This window comes from Sinohyriopsis cumingii, chromosome 7, assembly GCF_028554795.1.
Source record: "Sinohyriopsis cumingii isolate HCF-2022 chromosome 7, ASM2855479v2, whole genome shotgun sequence".
Taxonomy (NCBI): domain Eukaryota; kingdom Metazoa; phylum Mollusca; class Bivalvia; order Unionida; family Unionidae; genus Sinohyriopsis; species Sinohyriopsis cumingii.
Window position 1 is genome coordinate 50,042,550 of NC_142967.1, and position 20,784 is coordinate 50,063,333.

Sequence of the window (20,784 nt, forward strand, 5' to 3'; positions counted from 1 at the left end):
ATTCTTAAATATTCAAAAGTTTAATTCAGATAAATGTAGTAGATTTAATGGGATCTTAAAAAATTGATTATGTTAAAATTTATTCTTATGCATGCTAAAATTTCAAACATGAAAACAATTGCTATTTTGAAGACTTTTTTCCTTTCTATTTACACTGTCCTTGACCTCCAGCTGTTGAGGATATTGGCAGAGATAGTGATGAATGTTAATTACTGCTTTCTGTCAGTGATATTAATTACTATCTTCTTTTTGTCTGAGTTACTGATGATATTAATTACTTTCTGTGGGATCAGTGATGATATTAATTTCAACTTTCTTTCTGTGGGAGTCAGTGATGATATTAATTTCAACTTTCTTTCTGTGGGAGTCAGTGATGATAATAGTTACTACATTCTGTGGTTATCAGCAATGATATTAATTACTTTCTGTGGGATCAGTGATGATATTAATTTCAACTTTCTTTCTGTGGGAGTCAGTGATGATAATAGTTACTACTTTCTGTGGTTATCAGCAATGATATTAATTACTTTCTGTGGGATCAGTGATGATATTAATTTCAACTTTCTTTCTGTGGGAGTCAGTGATGATAATAGTTACTACTTTCTGTGGTTATCAGCAATGATATTAATTACTACATTCTTCTTTATGGGAGTGAGTGAATGCCATTAATTACTCAGGTATCGTCCTGGACTTCGCCAATGTCGCAAATTGCGATTTTTTTTCCTTATTGGTGACAAAACATTCCATTTGGCAATTTTTGGGCAACAGCCTTTTTGGTTTTTTAACTTGTACATTCAATCATGGATTTGGAGTGGAGAAATTCAAAGGGACAATGAAAAAAAAAGCCACAAATATGGCAACACAATGCACTGGAATATGTTACATAAACAAATCCTATGTTCGTATTGACAAACCCATCTTTACAGTGCATTGTTACATCATAATCGGCTTATACTGACATCTGGCTTGAGTACTGTATGCTGTGACACACTCAATCATGCTATCAGACTATACCTACAATCGACCGACCTCTAAAGATGTGAACATAAACAGCTACAATTAACTGAATGGCTAATCCTTCTGTTTTTTATATAAATATACCAATAAAATAGTTTTGCTGAAACTTCAGAGAAAACTGATTACCTCTGAAGTACCGATTGCTGTGTACAAATACAAAGCAAATGGAAAAAATCTCAATCACAACTGTATACTGTCAACAGTGCAACATTAACATGGGTAAACGTAAGTTAGACGTTGCATGTTCATCATCTCATCCTAAGAGTAAGTTTTAAAAAAATTAACAGCATTTGGATTTTGTGCAAATTCATCAGACAACACAATCACTGAACCTGATATTAAACCTTGCAGTCCAACATCATCTACATGTAGTGATGGTAGTAATGATTCAAGTGCAACACCACATCATGATGAATGGGTCAAAAGTTCCTGAAAATTTCTAGACAGCTGGAAACTTGGGTGTCCATGGCTGAGAAATGATACAAAGTTAAAGCAGATGTTCTGTGATATAAGTATCAAGGCACAAGTCATCAAGTCATTTACAAGTGGCTGTCATATTTTGAAGAAGGAGTGTGTCACCAAACAGGAATCCAGGCGGGGTAAGTAACATATGCTAATTCTGCTCTTTGATCTTTCCTTGTGCCGTCAATCCCGTGTTACGACTACAGAGACTTAAACTACACAACAAGAAATTGCAAAACAAACAAGTTTTGCATAATTAAAAGTAATTTATTTCTCAAAATACAACAGCGACAGAATTAAATTAACTTAAAGCATGGTGAATGAATTCCTAGTTCCTAAAAGTCCTATCAATTCCAATAGTTGCAAGAAATCCGAATATGTTCCAACGAACGAAAAATACATCTTCTGTGTTGAAGTTTCAAATGTACATAAAGAAATAATTAATTTCCAAAGAATTCAAATAGTCGTTGAATAGATTTAGTTAATATCATACCGTACAGTACAGTTATTCTAGCGTGTCATGCAAAAGCCAAGTTGAGAGACTGAATCCAAAAACAGGAAGATTGGGACCTACCAGTGGGAAGTTTTTTCTGCGGCATATTTAAGCATCATTTTCACTAAATATTCTCCGCTTTTTCCAATACAAGTGAAATTTTCAAAAAGGACATGCTATTTCTCCCTGTGGAGTGCCTTATTTGCCCCCCCACAACGTATTCCAATTTCATATTCTATACAATAGCTGAAGGTTAGACTTAAGCCTGTTCGACATACTTCAAAGAAACCGCCTGTTCTACAGTGAATGAAAGCATTTGCAACTGACTGACAAATAAGCCATGCCCATTTTGTTATATCTAAAAATCCCTAAAATGTGTGTGAATTTATTCTTATATATACGGTGCATTAATGCCGCTTATATATATATACGGTAAATTAATGCCAGGTGTTGACTTATATAAGTTTCATTGGTGGAAATGGAGATCATATTTGCTTGTCGAGAAAAATTCTATAGCAAGCAGTGATCATTCTTGGGATTTAGGAAGCAATTCACTACAAGCAAAGCATGTAAAGCGTGGCAAAAATAAAATTTCAGAAACTCCTGGTTGACAGAGATGTACTTTGTGATGCTAGCCATGGGGGGGGGGGAATTTAATTACTGAATGCATGAAATCGACGGTCGAATTATATGTCACTTATCTTACATTGCAAAGTACGATCATAGGTTTTTTATAATTAACATGTCATTAACTAAAGTTCCTTACAAAACTATTATTTGGAAAATAATACACACAATATAGATTTGCTTAATATCCGATGATTCTATTTTAAAAAATAAGTGAGATACTGTAGATATCAGGAATGTAGATATTTTACATTTGATAATGCATTTTTTTCAGGTGACAACAGTCATACATATGCACTAATGGTGATGCAGGATGCAAAGACCACGGAAGTAGTGAAGATCGCTGCTATTAGTAAAAGTAAAAATGCCATTATCAGTGCCATGAGGAACACTTTCGTTGTGGCTTACTACCACCACAATTATTCCAAAGCTGCACCAGTTGTGTATCACACACGTATTGAGAATATTATATTATTGCTTGTTAACTGTAATATTCTATGGATTTAAACAACAGTAACGTGGGGAAAAACATGTGTACAACCTTAAAATATTTATTGTAATGTTACATCTGTACAGTGATTGCAGAATTAATGCCAACTTCTTGCTAATTATATATATATATATATATATATATATATATATATATATATATATATATATATATATATATATATATATATATTTAATCAGAACATGTATAATTATAAATGAAATATTTATGGCATTAAAAATTAATGATTATCTCTATTTCAGGGCACAACCGAGCTCTCAGACCTTAGAGCAGATATGCACACATTGTATGCATTCAACAAGTGGGCAGCCCTAAAATCGTGACAAATCATCATGTGATATTCTACAACATTTTAATAGTGCAAAACAGTCATGTAATGATTTATTTTGTAATATTATAGCTGTATTGCTTGTTGTTAATAAAGTAATAACTATCCCCTCTTTTGCAATTTTCATTGCCTATTATACTAATAGACTTTTCATCGCCTATTACATTAATAGACTTGGAAAAATATTCACTACTTGTTCTGGTGACATTTTTTTAAAATTGGCGACAAAAAATTGAGGTTGGCGATTTCTTTTGCGACTACTTTTTAAAAGCCAGGATCATCCCTGTTACTTTCTGCAGGAGTCAATGATGACTTTAATTACTTTCTGCAGGAGTCAGTGATGACATCAATTATTTCCTGCAGGAGTCAATAAAGATATTAATTACTTTATGTGGGAGTCAAAGTTCAAAGTATTGAGAATATCGATGGTTTGAAGGGTTGAAGCGATACTAATTTAGCTAAGGTCAGACTGCAGAATATAACTCCTGATGCATGTGGTCCTCTTTACTTTAACATAATCTTTACGGTATTTGTGTAAAAAGAATTTTTTTATTTCAAAACAGTATTTATATCAACATTTGAAACATTATTTGATAAATTATTGCAATATTCTTTTAAACGCATTTTCTACTATTGCTTCACTATCATTATCAGTGGAACAATATCCAAGGCAGATGAAAGGCAAGTGAAGTACAATGTATTATTAATTTTACTAAGATCAGAAACTTGGTTATTATTTTTAGAAATATAAACTATACTCAGTAACAGCATAGGATGGACACCCTACCATAAACAGAGAAGGATAAAAATGTCTTCAAGCCAAAACGAGGAAACTTAAAAAGGTTGTAAAGAATGTATGTTACACTTAATACACACCTTGTATCTGTAAAACCAAGAAAAACCTGCCAGTTTTTATTCCAGCCATAGTTATATGGGTTCTTGTAAACCTGAAATCAGAGCAATGTCAAAAAGAAAGAGACTTTAGCTGAGAACTGGTAAAATAAAGACAGAATGGACTGAATTACGTACAAGGACATGCTAATGAAACACAAAAATGTTCTCAATATCATTGCAAACTCTTGGATTGTATACAATTTATCACATCCCCCTACTGGTAGAATGAAACTTTCACTGCAGAAACATTTGACAATGTACAGATCTAAACAGATAAAGAATTCTGTTTGACAAGACAATTATGAAAAAATTATTAGCAAGGTTTCTCTGCTTATGTAATATCTTCATCCATATACAATGGCAAATCGGAATCCAGGCACAATGCTGAAAGGCCTTCATGATACGATGCTTTAATTAAAATCTGGATCAGTTCTGTTGAGAATTTACTTAGACAAAGCTGTTGACCACTCCAATGGCCTAAGTGGTTAAAACATCCACTTCCCACATGGGAGGTCACAGGTTCTAACCCCAATCGAGTCATACCAAAGACTTATAAAAATGGTACAAACAGCTGCCTCACTTGGTGCTCAGCATTAAGAGATTAATGTTAAGACTGGTTAGCTTGGAATCAGAATAATATGACTGGGTAGGACATGATGCTACATGTCTGCAGCACGATGCCCCAGTGCTAGACATCAATATAAATTGCCACACTGCAGACATCATAGCAATATGAGTAAAACTGTTAAAGCTACATTTAAATCCAAATCACACAAACACATGCACACACAGAGACAAAGTTGTTTAAAGGTTTTTTAGTTTTTGCATGGCATTCTTTTTGTTTGACAAAGCTATATCATTTTCACAAACAAAAACCTCAGTGTAAAGAAGCTGTAAAATCTGGTCACATTCTGTAAAAGCAGTTCGTCAGAAATCTCATTTATAAGTTTTTCTATTTCAGAAAAGGTGCTCAAATTTGCTCATGGATCATAATCATTTACAAAAAAATTGAAAGCCTCTAAAACAAGATGCTCCTGATAAAAAATGTCCTAATATATTTAATTTTGTTGCGAAGAGGTCAGTTTAAATGGGGTTTTTTTTTGCTTTTGGCAATGCTTGCCATATTAGATGATAATTTAGCTTTATTTGTGCAAAATTGTAAGCATTTAATGCAAGGGTGATTTTTATTATTAAATTCTACTCATATTTTGTTGAGCAATTTTTTAAAAGTGTGTAAAAGACATTTTTTCTATTTTTACTATTGGCCGTATTTTATGGCAGATTGGTATAAGCCCTCAAGAGACCTCAAGTTTATGACAGTGCATTCTCACAACTTTGGTCACATTCTGCGAGGCAACTTTTTAGAAGTAGTCAAGAGGTTTTCTTTTTTATATCTGGCAGATTTACTTCAACAAAACTAAAGGCCTTCAATGCCAGTGTGCTTTCTGTCAAATCTGGTCATTCATCTATTGTGTTTGGTGTGTTTTACAAATAAGTCACTTAAAAGTGTTTCTATTTTTAGTAATGACAACCATCTTTGATAGTGATTAGCAACATCTCTGCAGGGTGCTTTCTGTCAAACTGGGACAAATCTGTTGAGTTCTTCTGAATAAGTTGTTCAAATGTTTCTCTATTTTGAGTGAAGGAGGCAACATTTTTGTGGTGGATCGGCATCATTTGTACAAACTTTAGTGGCCTTTCTGCCCATATATCCTCAGCAAAAATTGGTTGATACTGGTCCAATAATTCTTCATTAAAATTTTCAAAAAGCATTTGTTTATGAATAATTTACAAAAAACTATGTACAGTGTATGATGTACCATACAATAAACCCAATTGGCCTTACTGCGACATGAGCAAACAACTGTTGCATAACACTTTAAGGCAATATACGATTCTGTAAAGTAAATTTTACACACAAAATTAACATGTCTCTTTGTAAGAGGAATTCTAGATCTACTGTAACTCCTCTTGCATTAACAAACTCAACTGCAAAGTGCATAGACCCAGATCTGCTACCAAATAATACATGTCCAGATGAGGTGTAAATACCATGATTTGCCAGCACAAAGAACAAAATACAGTGATATCTCACTATAATGAATCTCAATATAACACAGTTCTGGACATAACACTGGTATGGTCATGGATCACATTACATTGGTTGAATTATATTTCACCATATAAAGTACCTACCTGTAAGTATAAATCGACCTTGCCTATATCACAGTAAAATTTTGTATGGCTTACTTGAACAGCATTACAGTAAGACTACCTGTAAATCATGGGGTATCAAAAAATCAAATCACCATGAAGGCCACATGAGGACAAGTACATTAGCGAGAGGGCTACATCACTGAAACCTTTTCATACAGCAAAAGTGGCTCATATAAAAGGAAGCCAGTTGAAATGATGGGAAAAAAGTAAATGATGTAGCAAGCAAATATTTATCAAAAATGCCTGGCTGCGAAGAAAACATTTGCATTATTAATTATTTGACAATTCCCAGGTGTTGTTGTGGGCCACAGAAGACAATTCCATGGGCTGCATGGAACCAATAGGCCACATGTTTGAGACTAGTGCTGTAGATGCTGTTCTGATTATTCATGATTTAAGGGAACCAAGGTAAACCCTAATGTGCAAGCCCAAGGTAGAATGATCAGGGTCCATAATGTCTGCAGTGGGATAATTGTTAGATACGTGAAAGGTTTCAATGGAGCACACAATAGAATTTGAACCTTTACACTTAGATGCCTCCTTCTTGGGGTACCTTGCCCCATTCCAATGCTAAAATTTTATGAAAGTTTTTTCTAGGCCACAGTAGTTTTATTTTTTGTTGTCATTATGCCACATTGTGATGAATACATGCTTCAAATCTAAACAGTGTATATACACAAGGTTTATCAAACACTGTCAGATGTTCAAGATTAGGTCCTCATTAAACGATTGTAAATTGGCTGAAGATTTCTTTAATATCAACTTTGGCAAACTTTTGCTTAAATATATCCCTGGGTTTTAAAGAACAACTTGTTTTAATGAAACACAAGCAAACAAAAGTATGTCACAGCAATAAAATAAGATCATTAAATGACAGACATAGAAACTGACAGATATAAGTGAAACAAGTCAGAAAACAGCATACTCATATCAATACCATAACATACCAAGTTTTTCTTCTTAAATTTGTTAATTTCCTTCTGATTAATGTGAACCTCTATACTTGTCTGTCCACTGTGAATAAGACGAGTGTGCCAGAATAGTAGTAATCCAAGTGCAAACGTAACTCCAGAACATAGTATAAACTCGTACAGAACTGCATGATGATAGAATGTGTGACTGTAGCCTATAATATGATATGTCTGGTTATCTGTGAACTCTGTTTGTGATTTTAAAGCTCCTATATCACCTGGCTCATTGGCTGCAGCTTCCTGTTGCTGGAAAAAAGGAAATACATGAATTACATTTATTATTTCATTTTCAATGTCCACTCAAAATACTTATTCACATGTTTGCAACTCTCTATAAAATTAATTAAACCATTTAAGTAATGAAATTTACTGAAAGAATTTAAAACTGAAATGTTTCAGACTTTATATTCACTGTTTATAAGGATATGCAATACGTGTGCTTCCAACTTGATCATGAGAATACTAAAAAAAATCCAATGCATGCATGTGAGACAGGAATTACATTCAAGTGGGTTAGGACTTCACAGGTACAAATAAATTTTACCAGGTTCCTTCACAATTATTTACAGACTCAAGTCCATATACACCAGTACATGTGACTGACTATTTCTCTCACATACCTGACTCAAAAAGAGCCATGGATGGTATGACTGGTACCAAATTTTAGATTATAAATGTATGCATTAAAAAGTGTAAACAATCAATCAGCAATAAAGCAATGCAACTAGAAATCTCTGGCAAATAAAACATGTAATTCTCCCAAGAGGCTAAAGTATCAAAATAAACACTGACAGCAGTGATGACCCTGCATGACAAATATTACTAGGGCTCACCAGTATGGATATAGCCCTTCAAAAGACATCTGTACAATTTTCATGCCCTAAATGGGCACATAAAGATTACTAGTACTTCTGTTTAACACATTAACACCTGGTACTGCATTTACGTGGCAGGAGGTAGTAGCCTACTGCCAAGTTCTGTAGCGTTATGGTCATGTAGGATATACTAAAGTGGGTGGTATTATAGAAAGGTAGACAGATGTAGCTCTATAATGATACTAAATAATTTGGATGTTCTAGTTGCACTAAAAAATACAGAAGGAAAAACCTAAGTTTTTGGACCTGATTTTTTTTCCACCCAAGATTCACTCATGTCAGAATCTGATTTTGTGTCCAGATTTGAGCCTTTTTGGCCTCAGATCTAAGGCAGACCAGTCTGCACTGCACACAGACAGATGAACCTTTACAAAAAAGTAGGATAAGATGAGCATCTGGAATAAAGAGTGGTCTCGATATAAAATGATCCGAAAAGGGTCAGTTAAGCAAAAAAATAATACTCCAACTTTTACCGTTCTGCTCATGCGCGAGTGAAATAGCCAATGAAAAATGATGTTTCTAACACAATAAGGCAATAGGTTAATGGGAAATCACTTGGAAGTCGATGTATTAGGATGTATTCAGAAATAGCCCACAAAATGTATTTCCTACTCCCATTTCAGGCACACACAAAAAAACTCCAGGGGTTAATGAGTTAAATTCAAAACTGGCTTTTTTGCAATAAATATTTGTATCTCCCATAATTGCTAAAATGAATACAGATGAAGAGTTCAAGGTCAAACAACAAATTAAACAAGAAGATTTCCAGAAGTGTCTAGCTATAAAGTTGCAGCCTCAACACGGTCGAGGCAGCAAAGTGATCCTTTATTTTGCAACTGTGCAAATAAAACTATTTTCAAAGACCAACTAGTGACATTAGTAGATATCTACCACCCAAGTAATGTTTTTTAGGGAGTGTGGCTTATGACAAAAATAATATACCTATTTAAGATAAAATATATTGGCATGTTTGCACTAATTGGATTCTGACCACTATGACATATAATTATGAGATTCTCACAGCAATTCGTTTTCAACATAAGGCTTGCGATATCATATTTTAATATTCTACAATCATACATTATTCAATACATGCTGTAATTCCTACAATCTGTTTACATTTCCAAATAAGGATGCAATGTCCTTACATTATACTTAAAAACGAGGCTGAAAGTAACTATATATTATATGAACTATTATAGTGGACGATCCAACAGATATTTTATATGAAGGTCAACACAACCTTACACTTAACTCTACAATGAAATTACAAAGTTGGGGAATTAAATAAGATGACTATTTGATTTGTAAAAGGATATGTATTCAACACATTCAAACTTTTTGACAATATATATATATATATATATATATATATATATATATATATATATATATATATATATATATATAATCTAAAGCATTCAAGTAGCCCAGAGACACAGGAGATAAGGATACAAAAATTAAACCTCTCTCACGATAACTAACCCATAATGGGGTCCAGTTTAAGTGAGGGTGTGAGGTAACAAGGGAACTCTGAAAAATCAAGCTGTAGATGTCATCCCCACAGGACACTAACAGCGACAATATGGCTGAAGGGGAGGAACTGTTTTAATACTCTTTTATGACTGCACTGACAATAATTGTCAATACAATGCTTTTTTTGAAATTGTTCACTTTTCTGCATAACTTACCTTTAATTTCAAGATAACCAACATCTGAAAGACTGTTTAAAACAACTCAAAGGAGCTTCATAAGACAAAACACTGTATTATGAATGTGGATATATTTTATGATTATTGTCAATTTTCATAACAAAACAAATTTACTTTCTTTGAACACTACCAGGGTTTCCCTTTACGCACATTTGTGAGTCAGGGACGCATGCTGGAGAAAACTGATGTACACGTTTTGTTGCCGTGCAAAGGTTTGCATAAATCGATTAGCATTTATTTAATATCCAATGCTTTGGATGCAGGATGGCATTGTGGATAATTTGAGCATAGGCAGTCTAGTTCCCTGCTTCGTATGCTCCCTGCATTGCATTCTGCTATTCGTATTATGGAGTGCAACACAGGGAGCATTCGAAACAGGGAACCAGACTAGCATAGGTAATGTTATGAAGGAGTAGCTTCCCCATATCTTGTGAGCTCTCACAAGATTTCCATCCAGCTCATCAAGATGTCCTCCAGATGTTTAACGTCAATTCTTGTTGCACTAGAAAGTGATCACCAGATTAAAACGGCTTGGACTATGAATCATTAGCGAAGAAAGTGAAAGAAGCAGAACACAAAAGAGTAACTGTGGATCTAACTTTAATGAAAAACGGAGAAAATAATTCCCTTGACTGGAATACAGCACATCCATTAGGATTACTGGTGTGACTTCTGACTACATGATTGTGAAGTCTGTAAAAGTAAATAATCCTTTTGTGACAGCGTTTAAGAATTTTTTAAAAATCTGCCCTTGTTTGCTACAAGATATCTGGAGAACACATCATCAGCCAATTCATTCTTTCACAACAAAGAAATCAGTAAACTTGCTGAGACAAATGTGTTATTTGGATTACAAAGGGGGGCATTGCAGATTTTGTTGATTTTTAACTTGCTGCAATAAAAGAAAGACCTTAAAGTTCAAGTGTAACTTATTAGAAAGAAGATTAATCATTCGTCTTTTTGACTTTTGGATAAATGTGTTCTAGGATGAAGTACAATGAAACTGTTCATAGTACACATTTTATAACAAGCAGTAAATTAACTGCCATTTGGTTAAAAAGATTTAATTGGCCTTTTGTATTGGCTTATATGTAATGTGTTGGTCTATAATATTGCTACAAAAAGATTATAAGGAGGCTGTTAAAAGTACGACTTTAAACTAAAAGAACTAATAAAATTATTCTTTGAACGGACAATGCATTTGTTTGTTAATTGTGCATGTTGGTTTACTTGTGTTTTTAGAGAGAGTATGTTGTGCAAGTTGCAATATCCTATTTCAAGCTGAAAAAGTACAAGTGAGATGAAAATTTGTCAGTATATTTTTGACCCCCCCATTTTTTATTTGACCCCCAGTTCAGACACCAAGGGTTTTTTTAACCCTCAATTTTACACCCCTGGGGGATACACTGACTACAGACATTTATTTCATGAAACAATAACCATCAAAACTGAAACCTGTTCTATTAATAACATACTGATGCCTTGATTTCATTGCTATCAACAGCAACATTTCTGCTCATCCTTAAACCAAGCCCCAAGGGCCAATCTAGGAATTTTAAGTTCAGCACAAACTTTGGAACTCACTTCTCCATAATGAACCATATCTTTCCATTCATTGAGTACTCATTTCACTTGCCTCCCTTACTATCACTGATCACATTTGCAACTTAGTAGTATAAAAAACTGATTGTTTGATACTTTAATTATGTTATTTACAACAGTGTTCTATTAGTCAACAGAAATGTGTTGACCTGACACATGACCATGAATGCAAGCTCTTATGCAGGTAGAATTTCCATATCTTGAACTTTTCTTTATTCCACCCATGTAATTGATTTATTGCAAAAGACATGATTCATGTGATAATACAAAGCAGGTCTACTTTTAACTGATTGTAACAATACAATAAACACTTCTGCAAAACAAAGATCAAAGCACACTTGGCACTTATAGTTCTCACATAAAATGCTCATGGATGGCAGAGTGACATTTTTCACACTGGAATACAAGAGGGAATATCATATTTATGATGATTACACTGAAAATGAATTAAAAGATAGGACTTAAACACAAATTTCACTTCCCAAAACTTATTTAATTGATATTTAATTGGTGTCATAAGTAGGCATTACTGACATTTTCATGGATCAAAATTTCATTGAATATTGTTTTTTATAGTGTACTGGTAATATTTTGGGTAAAGAAAATTTAACAAAATAAATAATGTCTTATTAAAAGCTGTGAATTAGTTGATGTGATTTAATTTTCCCAGCACAAACAAACATTTTTTGGTGAATAAATGAGTACTATATCAAAGTTGTTTTGATTGAGGTTTTCTTCATGTTCAACATATAGGGACCAATTCTTTTGGTAGTGTTCAGAGAAAAAAATGGGATCCATATCTGACCCCACATAATGGGGGTTCACGAGTGATCTGAGAATGAGTTGTCGAGAGAGAAAGGTATAGTATTAAGATAGTATCAGGAAGTACACCAACACATAGATGGCTTTCTTAATGAACAATTTTGTTACATGCTGAAATCAGAAAAAGGATTTTGAAATTGAAAGTCTATCATCTTAAATGCTATTTTCCTACCTGTATTATAAATCATTACTTTAAACAAATGACTCAACAAAAATGAAAGAACAAAGGTACAATAGTGGAATTAATAACATTTCATTTTCAATTATTTATGCTGATTTCATTTAATCAACAAAAACATCAACTTTTCAAAGATCCTATAATAATTTAGCACTGTTCAGCAATATATTCTATAGTTTGAAGGAATTTTTGTTAATTCTTTTGAAGACATGTCAGAATAAGAATATTTATAGAGCAAACACATATTACCTCCTTTCTGCCATAGATTACATCATACAATGCATTTAGTGGATACAAGACTGCAGGGAATACGGTTGGCTGCAAACAGAAAAAATGTCAAGGCGGTAACAAAATATATATCCTTAAACTGTTCCAGCTAAATTTTATGGAAACTATTTCACATCTGGAAACAAGAGACTAACTTTACATTACAGTGAATGGCCCATCCTTAAAGTACTCATGCATACCAATAATGAGTTTCATCACAATGCAGAAATTCTTAACAACCCTTATCCATGTCTACCAACTGCTAAAAAAATGAAACTGAAGTCAAATCTGCATACATCTTTAAAGAATGTAATTTCAGTGTTCATAATCCAATTTTTTTTAAATTTTATAAAGTTTAAACTATTTTAAGAAGCAACAAGCGACCCAAGTAGGGCTGAGACTGCTCACCTAATTTAGGGATGCAACAAGTACTTCATTAAGGATTTGAGTACTTAAAGTAGCAGACTCAGCTCAATCTCTCGGTGTCAGAGAACATGTCTATGCATCCAACCACCAACCCATCAAATGTTTTTAAATTCTTATACAAAATATTACTACATTCTCCACTGATAAGAAATGCAGAGTCTGGTCATGTATTTAGAACTTACACACTAAAAATTGCCTATTCATTAGGAAAATCACAGTAAAAAATATCTTCCAATTGTGAATCATTTCAGCTTAAAATCAGAATGCAATAAACAAGTCAGTGAACTGCATCATCATAACTGGTCATTGTGACCATTGCAAGGGTTGTTTTAATGTTGGAAAATGGGTTTTCAGTATTCCATGGCAGAAAATTAAGCAGACTAGGCTGATGCCATGAAGAGTAAAATATTTAAGCTAAATAACCATCGAACTTTTATTAAGTAACACAGTGTGACCTGCAAAATCAGTTCATTAAGGGTTTGTCTCCTCCCTTGTCTTTCTAAAATAGTACTGTATAAACATCTCAAATATAAGTGATATACAAGAATGAATAAGAGTCCCATCGGATGATATAAAGCAAATTTAACTTAAATAAAAAGAAAATAGTTAGGTAACATATCTTCAAAACTGTCAGTAGTAGAGATGGATGGGTAGGAAAATTTTGCCAGGTACCAGGCAAGGAACAACCCAGCCACGTTGGTTTTGACAGCATTTATATTATGATGAATAAACTAATGCAAACATATTGAGGATTTAGTTGTTTGCTTCTGCTATGGTCAATATTTATCAACCCCACTGCTTCTTTTTGAAGGAGAGTGTGTGTGTGTGTGTGTGTGTGTGATTTGGATTTTTAATGTAGCTTTAATAATTTTTTAGTCATATCGCTGCAATGTCTGCAGTGTGACAGTATACAGAAATGTCTAGCACTGGGGCATCATGCCGCAGACATGTAGCATAATGTCCCACCCATTCACATTATCCTGACACCAGGTCGACCAGTCCTAACACTAACCTGTTAATGCTGAGTGGGAAGCAAGGCTGCTGTTAGTACCATTTTTGTAAGTCTTTGGTATGACTCGGCCAGGGATCAAACCCACAACCTCCCGCATCCGAGGCGGACACTCTAACCACTAGGCTATCGGAGCAGATATTATTGAGGGAGAGGTTATATCCATATTTGCCATCAAATAATGCACAAGCAGATGTGGGTATATCATGTTCAAGAGCAATAATAAGAAAAACAATGTATATCCATATATGCTGTCACATAATGCACAAGCAGATGTGGGTATATCGTGTTCAAGAGCAATAATAAGAAAATAATGCACAAGCAGATGTGGATATATCGTGTTCAAGAGCAATAATAAGAAAAAGAAACAATGTATATCCATATATGCTGTCACATAATGCACAAGCAGATGTGGGTATATCGTGTTCAAGAGCAATAATAAGAAAAAGAAACAATGTATATCCATATATGCTGTCACATAATGCACAAGCAGATGTGGATATATCGTGTTCAAGAGCAATAATAAGAAAAACAAACAATGTATATCCATATATACTGTCACATAATGCACCAACAGACCTGGGTCCACATTGTTCAAGAACAATAAACAAAACAAACAATGTAGAAAACCTAATCAGCCACTACTTTATGTGAAGGCAGATCAGGATCTATACTGTCTGGAGTTGGCTGCATTATGTACTACACTCTTTAGTCAACACTGGGACACTGCGACCTATGATTTTCCACCACTGCAGTATGAATTTGATTGCATACAACACAAAAACAAATATCTGTACAAGTTTCATGCAGATAAATTTGTTGTTTGTTGTTTGTACAAAGTTCTGCTGGTCCAGGATTTATTAAATTGTATTCCAGTGACATATTTTGAAAAAAGGAAAAAGAAACAAGAAAGCAAGCAATGGTAATATGGTGAGACTGCAAAGCTTTAATAAGTATGCAAGATGTGCCTTCAGTACTCTGTCTGATGTGATTACATACCAAGTTACAACTCTCCTCCCCCCCATAAGTCACAAGCAATGGGGTCCAAAAGCACAGCCACAAGATAGCTAAGCAGAATCAAAATCTGGTAAACAGTTTGGGGGGATTACCAACTGATGTTGATGTAATAGATATGTATCTATTTTTCTGGGATATTAAAATGTATGGATATGAAGTATGAAGAAGTTAAATCAATTACATTTATTTTTAAATATTATAATCAAAATGACATGCTGTACTCACATATACAAACAACAACAAAGTAGGAGTTGCCTCCCTTCCATATCCTAGCAAGTATGTCCAGTGACATGTACAGCTTCCTAGCTTGAATTACACTTGCAGAACAAAAGAACTGAATCCATCAAAATGTACATATAACCTGATAAGAGAGCATTTTTAAGTCCCATGATAAACTACTTGGCGACATCGCACTGTATTGTGACTGAATAAAACTCCATTTTATAATTATTAATACACAGAACACTCCATCCACTGTCAGTCACATCTGCTTCTTTTGCTAAATAAAGTAAATTTAGAAATCATCCATATTTTTTATCTGTCTGAAAAGTTTGAGGGAGAAAATGAGATGCTTTTAAGTTGTCAGTGAGTTGATAACTTACCACGGCAAATTAATAAGAGTGTTGCATTTTACTCCAGAGGCAATGATGCATAAAAAAATGAGCTAAATGCAAAGGTTAACTAATATCACCAGACCACAAAATATTGGTCACTGTGACTTAATTTTCACTGAAAAGCCAAGCTCTTCACCTGATCTATATAGACACCAATGTGTGCAACACTAATAGCAATGTGTGTGACACTAATACCAATGTGTGTGACATTACAAGCGATAATACCTGAAACAAATGACCTAAATACAAACCCTAACTTGAGTGCTGATGCCAGATGGGTTGAGACAGATACAGATGGAGAGACAGATGAATGGATAATCCATCAGCTGAAATTGATACGCAATGCAAGTAACTAAAAATAATGCTCAACGGAAACAGAAATCAATTTTTATAAAACTGCTAATCCAATTTCACAAAATGATAATACTAGACAATTTAGGTCCTGGAAAAAGGAATTCTCTGTCTAAGGAGCTTGAAAACTTCTTGGTTGGCTACTTGTCCTATAGGGCAAGTGACTTGGACTTTTTACGCTGTACATAATACTGAATCTAATTAAAATACTCTTCCAATCAGAAGAGCGTCTTGAAGAAGCTACTTGCCTTTCGTCAGTCACCACACATAAATACTATCGGGCAAGTGGATTTTCTTTGCATGTTGTAGTTCAATCAAGGCATGTTTTACGTATAAATATTATATACATGATAAATAATAATAAACTCAACTGTGGTATGAAAGTTGCTGGACATGCTTACCGTAGTCCCATAAAAGTGTTGCTTGAAGAGTTCATACCCAACCCAGCTGACATAAATGGTTCCCCACCACATGTAAACACAGAACAGGTAGAAGTAACGATGATTGTAATGACCCACACAGTTGTTTAACCAAGCTGGATAAAAGTTAAGGAGGCAAACAACAAAAGATTAAACTCTCTGACATATAAATTCTTAACTTAGAAACTAGGACATAACTACCATACATCAATCAAACAGATATTTCACCTAGATATTATGTTTTAAATAATTCTGAAAGAATGAAAAGAAGAAAAAAACATCAAAATTTATATTCTGTAATCTCATCCTGGTTGAAAAAAGGAATAATGGTTTTTAATGAAATACATGACATTTTCAAAAGCTTTCATATATCCCTACCAAGGTGTGAGTTCTCCAAGTTTACGTAGACAGGAGTGTTATGGAACAAAAACAATTTTACAAAAAGTACATAGTTTATGAAAGTTACTCCTTTCTGACAAATGTGGAAAACCAGTTTAATTGTATAATTTAAAATGTTAACTTTTGTATAAAAAAATAAACTTGCTGCAAAATTTGAAACAATGAAACCATTCTTTAATGAGTTCATCATTTTCAGTTACAGTGTCTTCATCAATATGGCAATCACAAGCTACCTACACATACCGCACCACTATATATATACACTCAGGCTACCTACACATACCACACCACTATATATATACACTCAAGCTACCTACACATACCACACCACTACATATATATATACTCAGGCTACCTACACATACCACACCACTATATATACACTCAGGCTACCTACACATACCACACCACTATATATACACTCAGGCTACCTACACATACCACACCACATACACTCAGAAAGAAACTGGATTTTAAAGGATGTGGCTGTATTCAATAACTTTATGATTTTCTTTCACATAATGTTTGTTGCAGTTATTACAATAATTAAGCATTTACCTGTTTGAACCCTAGACTTTAGGAAATCATCAGTAATTTACAACCTGCAATAATCTGTACACCTGTTTTCATGGTGAACTCAGTAATTATGTCATACTAAAAAATATGACCATCAAAAATGTGTATTAAGCAAACATTCCATATACAAACAGATGTTTGTACAGATGCAAAATCTGAAGCAAACGTATGGATACTCCCCTTCCATTTGCCACTCAACTAACAGCATGTGCTTTGCATGATGTCAGGCATCATAAATCAAAAGTATTTAGATGTAATATAGACAGAGCTTGATATAGACAATATCAGCTATTTTTCAGTTGCTGCCAATATTTTGTATGAACCTGAGATGTAATATTCCGACACAAATATGTTTACTGGCATATATTGGTAATTAATACACCCAATTTTGATCATTGTTGACTCCACAAGTGCGTTAAAAAAATCATAACACCAAATACATAATAGCAAAACTAAAGCATGTTAAGTTATCCCTTTGGACTCACAAAGATTAAATTTTCAATGATCTTTTATAAATCATTCCAATTCCTGACTTCATAATCATTCTGAATCATGACTAATAATAATTCACTTAAATTCATGACATATATATTATTCTGAATCATGTTTGATGAATCATGCAAATTAGTGACTTTAATTGATCATTCCAATTTATGATTTTGAATAATCATGCCAATTCATGCCTTTAATTAATGATGCAAATTTGAGACTTTGATTAATCATGCCAATTCATGACTTTCATTAATCATGCCAATTTGTGACTTTGATCAATCATGTCAATACATTACTCATTAATGCTTCCAATTCATGACTAATAAATGGTACCATCCAAAACTGTGATAAATTATCCTAATTTATTACACTTGTAAAACACTTCAATTCATATAACTGATAATTACAATCCATGAATCTGAAAAATCATTCTGATTCTTGACTGTAATGAACTGAAATACCATATCAAGTCCTGAATAGAAAAATGTTATCAAGATGCACACTGAAATAAAACATGACTTTGATACATGTAACAATTCATGACTTTGATACATATAACAATTCATGACCTTGATAAATCATGACAATTCATGACTTTGATAAATCATGACAATTCATGACTTTGATAAATAATGACAATTCATTACTTTCATAAATAAATATAATTCATTACTTTGATTAATCAGATTAATTAATTACTTCGATAAATCATACAAATTCATCACCTTCAATAGTTTGATAAAGAAGGCTGATTAACAAGATGACTGTATCAACACTATTAATTAACAAGATGACTGTATTTAACCTATTATATAACAAGATGACTTTATCGACATTGATATTAACAAGATGACTATATCGACAATATTAATTAACAAGATGACTATACTGACAATACTGATTAATAAGATGACTATATCAACACTATTAATAACAAGATGACTTTATCAACACTATTAATTAACAAGTTGACTGTATCAACACTATTAATTAACAAGATGACTTTATCAACACTATTAATTACCAAGATGACTGTATCAACACTATTAATTAACAAGATGACTATACTGACACTATTAATTAACAAGATGACTGTATCAACACTATTAATTAACAAGATGACTATATTGACACTATTAATTAACAAGATAACTGTATCAACACTATTAATTTACAAGATGACTATATTGACTATTAATTAACAAGATGACTGTATCAATACTATCAATTAACAAGATGACTATATTGACATTATTGATTAACAAGATGACTATATCGACACTACTGATTAACAAGATGACTGTATTGACACTATTAATTAACAAGATGACTTTATCAACACAATTAACAAGATGACTGTATCGACACTATTAATTAACAAGATGACTATACTGACACTATTAATTAACAAGATGACTGTATCAACACTATTAATTAACAAGATGACTGTATCAACACTATTAATTAACAAGATGACTGTATTGACACTATTGATTAACAAGATGACTGTATCTATATTACTGATAACAAGACCACTGTCTCCACGACTATTGATACTAGAGTAAGGATATGACAATGGTGATCCATTTTGAGAATACATTTCTTGCATACAGTACAGTGATGTGTCCGTGGAGGTTTGGGGGAAATACACTTTTTACATATGGATACCACTTCAGGAACATTCTGAAAAATGAAACATAGTACATGTACATGTATTGCAAATCAAAATTTATTTGGAAATTTCATTAGTTAATTTACATTTTATCCAGAGATTTACTATTATTTTGTTTAAATCCAGGGCTTCTGATAATTCACAAATGTACGTTCCTGATGCAACAAAATTAAAAATGATGCATTAAAACCCATTCTTGACAGTCCTGTCGGACAAATTAAAATTCTGTGGCTTACAGAAAAGGTCAAGGTTTCTCGAGCAAACATCACCTTGTGTCTTCATAATATAGTATGGTTCCCTGTTCCATATTCTTCCTGTTTTGCACTCAACTGTAGGTATACAGACATATGTAATGCAGGGATCATCCTGGGCTTCGCCAATGTCACAAATTGCGATTTTATTTCCTTATTGGTGACAAAAATATCCCATCTGGTGATTTTTTTGGCGACAGACTTTTTGGTTATTTAATTTGTACATAAAATCATGGATCTGGTCTGGATAAATTAAAAGGGAGAACGAAAGGAAGCCACAAAGTTGATTAAGCAATGCATTGGAATCAATCTGTTACACAAACGATCCTATGTCTGGTTTGACAACCCCATCTTTACAGTGCATTGTTACATCCTAATCTGCTTATGCTGACACCTGGGCTGAGTACTGTATGCCGTGATACAGTCAATGATGCTACCGAACTATACCTACAACTGACCGACTTCTGAAGACACGAATAGAACAGATACAATTAATTGAATGGCTAATCCTTCCATTGTTTTTGTTTTTTTTACATATACCAATACAATAGTTTTGCTGAACCTTCATAGAAAACTGATAAC

General features: G+C 33.4%; 1 protein-coding gene across 1 annotated transcript in view; it reads right to left on the reverse strand.

The window, feature by feature from the left end:
• Positions 1–20,784, reverse strand: part of LOC149795197 (palmitoyltransferase ZDHHC16-like) — a 52,649-nt gene that overhangs the window by 7,192 nt on the left and 24,673 nt on the right. Inside the window, exons 4-8 of the mRNA XM_089964934.1 lie at positions 19,851–19,962; positions 16,795–16,928; positions 12,959–13,027; positions 7,497–7,766; positions 4,315–4,385 (exon numbers count right to left, since the gene is read on the reverse strand). Coding sequence (XP_089821060.1) covers positions 4,315–4,385; positions 7,497–7,766; positions 12,959–13,027; positions 16,795–16,928; positions 19,851–19,962 — 656 coding nt within the window. The remainder of the gene's footprint in view (positions 1–4,314; positions 4,386–7,496; positions 7,767–12,958; positions 13,028–16,794; positions 16,929–19,850; positions 19,963–20,784) is intronic.